The 6,374-nt window shown below is 35.6% G+C and overlaps 1 protein-coding gene across 2 annotated transcripts in view; it reads left to right on the forward strand.

Annotated features, from left to right (window-relative positions):
- The window catches only part of SPTA1 (spectrin alpha, erythrocytic 1), a 225,771-nt gene extending 220,350 nt beyond the window's left edge, over window positions 1-5,421 (forward strand). For both annotated transcript variants that reach the window (XM_037166281.2, XM_053668006.1), the window contains exons 48-52: window positions 1,187-1,374; window positions 2,374-2,427; window positions 3,117-3,263; window positions 4,010-4,154; window positions 4,769-5,421. In XM_037166281.2, the coding sequence (XP_037022176.2) occupies window positions 1,187-1,374; window positions 2,374-2,427; window positions 3,117-3,263; window positions 4,010-4,154; window positions 4,769-4,894 (660 nt within the window). In that variant the 3' untranslated portion in view covers window positions 4,895-5,421. The remainder of the gene's footprint in view (window positions 1-1,186; window positions 1,375-2,373; window positions 2,428-3,116; window positions 3,264-4,009; window positions 4,155-4,768) is intronic.
- Window positions 5,422-6,374: the final 953 nt, after the last annotated feature.

Here is a 6,374-nt window from a genome sequence, read left to right on the forward strand (position 1 = left end):
ATATTTTAATAACTATATATGATGCCAGGTGGTTACTAGACATATTGAGGAAATCGCTTTGTAAATTATGTAACTGTCTAATCACTATGTTGTATACCTGAAACTAATATAAAATGGTATTGAAGGGCAACTATAACTGAAAAATTAATAAAAAAGGAAAATGGAAAAAAACTGATGTTAGTTAGAATTGATCTTTGTAGGGCTGCCAGCCTTTGTAATATCTAATGTTGTTTTACCAAGCTCCACTATTATAACCAATTCAGGTCTCCCTTCTTTAGGAGAAATTATCTCCCAGTTGAAAAACCTTGACCTTGATACCAAAATTGGTATATAATGTGTCTGAATGACAAGAACTTTTTTTAACTCTTCTCAAGCTAATGAAAGAGGTCCAAGAGTTAAACTACTGAGCTTAAATAGGCCTTATAGCTAAAACCCAATCAGTAGTGCAGATAATTCATGGTGCAAATTTTCTATTTACAGTATATAAATACTATGTGATTTATATGTTACAGAGTACTAGAATGACTGAGATCATATCATTTAACCTTTTCACCATTTTTTAAAGATTGTATTTATTCATTCTTAGAGGGAAAGGGGGGAGAAAGAGAGGGAGAGAAACATCAGTGTGTGACTTCCCACCAAGTGCCCCAACTAGGGACTTGGCCCACAACCCAGGCATGTGCCTTGACTAGAAATCAAACCAGTGATCCCTTGCTTTGCAGGCCAGCACTCAGTGCACTGAGCCACACCAGCCAGGAAATTTCCACCATTTTTATAAGTGAGGAATCCAGAAATAAAATAATTATTCTGAGTAATTTATGTCTCATTGAGGATAGGAATATCCCTAAAAATAATAGAAAAGAAGCAAGTAGAGGAAACTTCAACTCATCTGTTTCTTTTTTGTTTCTTTACATTTTTATTGTAGTTCAAGTACAGTTGTCTCCAATTTCCCCCCCCCCACTACCCCCACCCAAGCCATTCTTGCTTCCCACTCTTGATCCTCTTGCCCCTTTGGTTTTGTCCATGTATCCTTTATAGATGTTCTTGAAAACACTTTTCCCTTCTCCCCCTGTTATCCCCTCCCACCTCTCCTCTGATTACTGTCCTTTTTTTTCTTAATATTTCACTCCTATACATAGGTTTGGAATTGGTGACCTGGGTGACTGTCTGTCTTCTCTTTTTCCAGAGGAAGCAAAAGGAGATCCAGGTGATGAATCGTCAGCTGACCAAGATTCAGGATCTGGGAGAAAACTTAGAAGAGGCTCTGATTCTGGACATCAAATACAGTACCATTGGGTTGACACAGCAGTGGGACCAGCTCTACCAACTTGGGATGCGAATGCAACACAACTTGGAGCAACAGATCCAAGCCAAGTATTGAGACCCTATGGAAAGAGCTGGGAAGGGTGTGGGTGTTATCAAGTTTTAGGAGCTTAACTCTAAGGGCTATAGTTTGGGGTACAGGTTAAAAGTACTGCTTCAGAGACAGTACCCTCACAATGTTCAGAACCAATATCCACTCCCTTTACTAACCCAGAAATGATTGTTCCTTTTTATTTTATTATGCAGAGACACTGTTCCCCTTGCTCTCAATCTATTCACCATCTAGTTCTAAAAGTTTCTTCACCATCTTATGTAATCTCTGCAGAAAGCATTCCTGTTTGTAAAATTTTCTTCAGAATGTGTAGAATGCATGAAATAGTCAAGATATAGAGCAGAAGAATATAATTTATTTTTTTAAATAAATTAATTGTCTTAAACATTTTATTTTTTCATAAATTTTTGGCAGTGTTATTATTAACATCAGAGATAGGCAAACTTTTTTTGTAAAGAGTTTGATAATAAACATATTAAACTTTGTGAGCCAGATAGTCTCTGTTGTAACTATTTGATTCTTTTGTGAAGAGAAATGAGCTACTGATAATTCATAAATGAATGAGCATGGACCTGTTCCAAAAATTTTATTTATAGACATTAATATTAAATCTTATATAATTTTCTGTTTAATAAAGCATTCTCCTTTTTTATTATTTTCAACCATGTAGAAATGTAAAAACCATGAATAATGCTGCAACAAACACAGTTTCATACAATGCAATACACAGATGATGTATTATAATTGTACAATTAAACCCTGATGTTTTAAACAAATGTCACTCTAATACATTCTATTCAAAAAATATAAAAACCATTCTTAACTCATTGACTGTACAAAAAGCAAGTGACAGACTGGATTTGCCCTATAGACCATAGTTTGCCAATCCCTGAAGTTGATGACTCAAGTAGCATGTTTACTGAAATTTCTATTTTGTGTGGCATACCTTTGCTTTTCTTTGTTTTATTTCATTAGTTAATTAATGTTTTGCCTTTCAGAGACACCATAGGTGTGAGTGAGGAAACGCTGAAGGAATTTAGCACAACCTATAAGTGAGTATAATTTCATAGTTGATTGGTTCTTTTGACTTTCAGACCATTGAAAATAAATTTCCAAATAATATTTTCCCTGCAGTGTGTCTTGGTAGGATATTATGTGAAGATCCACATATGTTATTTAGCTTTGATTTGTGGCTTATAATGTGTCTGTGAGATTCCTGAACTTTAGAAAATACATTCTTTTATATTCGACATTTTATGCTTTTTCCTACCCTCTGTGACAGCATGGGTGGACCTGGAGAACATTATGCTAAGTGTGATAAGCCAGTCAGAAAAAGACAAATGCCATGTTATTTTACTCATATGTGTAATCTAACTGAACAAACTAAATGAACAAGTGAATGAGAGATAGAATCATAAAGAGCTAGCTGATAGCTCTTGGGTGGAGTAAGCTGCTAGGAAGGAATAGAGCAAAAAAGAGAAATAACTAATGAACATGGAAAACAGTGTGGTGATTGAAAAGGAGAGGAGTTGGAAGAGGGTATAAGGGTAGTAAATGGTAATAGGAAAAATAAATAAACAAACAAACAAATAAATAAATAAGAAACGCAGGCAAGCTCTCCACTCAATTCTCTGATAAGGTTATGGCACACTAATAATCCCCAGTGTACACAACAAAATTTGTTATTTTGTGTTGTAATCTGGTTCTTTGTCAAATTTGATAAAATGTTTTTATTCTTTAGACACTTTGATGAGAATTTGACAGGGCACTTGAGTCACAAAGATTTCCGGTCCTGCCTGAGAGGACTCAATTACTACTTGCCCATGGTGGAAGAGGGTGAATCTGAACCAAAGTTTGAGAAGTTCCTGGATGTCGTTGATCCAGGGAGGTAAGAAGAAGACCAATGACCAGACCATAGCAGAGAATGGAGCTTGAGGGGACAAGCACAGAGAGTAAAATGGTGCATAAGACATGAGATTAACTCATCTTGAGAACAGGAAGATACAGACTATAAGAAATGAATTGGAAGCTTTTGCTTTTTTAGGATTAACTGAGAAGTTCATGACACTAACTCCAGCTCAGGCACCAGTTCTTCAATTTGATCAACTCCTCATTATGTTTGACATTAACTTCTGTTGGTTTTGAAAATTGAACTTGAGAGAAGAATCTTTTTATGTGAATAAGGTCTTATAAAAAGGATGACTAACTTTTGTAGGGGAGAGGTTGTTATATGCTTATGAGAGTGGAGTAGAATCATAGGGGGATCACATTATTTTTAGGGACTAATTCTTTCTAATACCAAGACTAAATAAGACTAGATACAGAGGTCTTCAACTCAAAGAGTTTGAGGTACCTAGATACTGGTGCTTATGGGAAATTTCCAATTTATATATAGTGTGTCATGCTAAAATGCCCATGAGGAAACAGAAGCTGAAACTTAGGAAACTGTTTATTTGATTGTAAGGGTGTAAGGAAGAGGGTTAAATAAATCATAGTCTTAGAGAGCTGAGTGGAAAGAGGAACTTGAAAGATTTAGCTCTCTTCTGTCTCTGAGACATTGAGTAGCATGAGAAAGGAACCTGTTTTTTTCCCTTATGTTGAAAGAGCAGAGTTTCTAATCTATTTATCCCACAGGAAGGGCTATGTCTCACTGGAGGACTATACCTCATTCCTGATTGATAAGGAATCAGAGAACATCAAGTCCAGTGGTGAAATAGAGAATGCTTTCCAAGCCTTGGCAGAAGGCAAGGCCTATATTACCAAAGAAGACATGAAGCAGGTCAGATTCCAATTTTATTCATTCTCATTATGCTCTTATCATAATGATTTTAATCATCTCAGAGGCACTACATTATCCCCAACCACCTTTTTTTCCAGACATTATCTTTCTCTCTATATTATTTGCTTTGATGACTATTTTATGTCATGATCAAAATCTAAAGTTAATCTCTAGTGACTACCAGGGTCAATCCCAAAACTGAAACTCAGTTTTCAAGAATATCTCTTATCTCATTTATTTAATAAGCCAAATAAAGGAATGGGTTAAATAGTGTAGTCAAAGTGACATGAAACTCTTAAGAGCTGAGCTGAAGAGATTGTTAGTCTTATTAGAAATTGTGTGTTTTTGTGAAAGGAATGTGATATAAACATTACTAGCTTTTTCTTTTTTAATCATTAAATAATATTTTGACTTTTTATGAATTTTTAATTTTTATTCAAGTACAGTCATCTCCTTTTACTCTCCACCACTCTCTTCTTCCCCATTAACCCCCACCTTCCACCCTCAATCCTACCCCCTTTGCCTTTTCCATTCCCTGAGTTTAGGGACTATTAGAATCCCCCCAAAATCAGCTATTTTGAATTCCTATTACTATATATTTTTTTATGTTTTAGGCCTTAACGCCAGAACAAGTGTCATTCTGTGCCTCACATATGCAGCAATATGTGGACCCACGGGGCCGAAGCCACCCTGCTGGCTATGACTATGTTGGATTCACCAGTTCCTACTTTGGCAACTGATAAGCAGCTATTACTGGATTGTATAAAATCTTGGTATGGTGGGAAGTATTGGTGAATAAAAGAGACAGGTGAATACAGAGGGTGGGAATATAGTAGTGTGTATGTGTGTGTGTGTATTACATTTATTGCAGGACCTGAAAAAAAAGCAAGCTTGGGGTGATATAATGCATTAATAAAATTGGAGAAGAGAAGATGAGGGGTTTATATGGTATGAAACTAAGCCCTACTGAGGGGTGTCATGTTCTTCATTTTATTCTTTTTAATTAAATGTATTGGGGTTGACAGTGGTTAGTGAAATTATATAAATTTTACATATACAATTCTGGGTTACATCATCCATATATTGCATTGTATGCCCCTACCCAAAGTAAAATATTTTTTCATCATCATATATTGACCCTCTCTACCTTTTACAAACCTGCCACCCTCCATACTGTTGTCTGCAACAATGAGTTTTTTTCATGTTTGTTCATTTGCTAATTTTAGTATTATATCTCATATATGAGTGAATTACATGGTTCTTGACATTTTCTGTCTGACTTATTTCACTTAGATTGATATTCTCAAAATCCATCCATGTTGCCCCAAATGGCAACATTTTATTTTTCTTATAGAAGATGTGAGACATAAATAAAATAGAATAATACTCAGTTAAGTTTCCTATTTTTATTTGCTGAGTTCTACATGGATCCTTTTTAAAAAAAGATTTTATTATTTATTTTTAGACAGAGAGGAAGGAAGGGAGAAAGAGAGGGAGAGAAACATCAATGTGTGGTTGCCTCTCATGGGCCCCCAACTGGGGGCCTGGCCTGCAACCCAGACATGTGCCCTGATTCCCAAATCAAACCGACAACCCTTTGGTTGACAGGCTGGTGCACAATCCACTGAGCTACACCCCTACGTGGATCTTTTGTAAATTTTTATCGAATTTATTGGGATGACAATGATTAATAAAATCATGTAGGTTTCAAATGCACAATCGTATAACATATCATTGGTATATTGTATTGTGTGTTCACCACCCAAATTCAAGTCTCCTTCCATCACCATTTATCCCCAGTCACCCTTTCTGCCTGTCCCCACACCTTTTTCTTTCTAGTAATCACCATACAGTTAGTTATCTGTGCCCACGAGTTTTTGTATTTTGGTTTATATTTTTTGCTTAATCTCTTCAGCTTTTCACCCACCACTTAAATGTCCCTCACCTCTAAAAGCTGACAGTCTGTTCTGTGTATCTATGTTTGTTTTCTAGTTTGTTTTTGTTTATTATAGTCCACATGTAAATAATATCATATAGTGTTTCTTTTTGTCTGACTGGCTTATTCCATGTAGCATAATATTTTCCAGGTCAATTAATGCTGTCACAAAGGTAAGATTTTCTTTTTAATTTTTTAGCTTAGCAGTACACCATCGTGTAAATGTACCATAACTTTTTTTTATCCACTTATCTGCTGATGGGCCCCTGAGCTGCTTCTAAATT

This window comes from Artibeus jamaicensis, unplaced genomic scaffold (genome assembly GCF_021234435.1).
Source record: "Artibeus jamaicensis isolate MK-2021 breed Jamaican fruit bat unplaced genomic scaffold, CSHL_Jam_final contig_475, whole genome shotgun sequence".
Classification (NCBI taxonomy): Eukaryota; Metazoa; Chordata; class Mammalia; order Chiroptera; family Phyllostomidae; genus Artibeus; species Artibeus jamaicensis.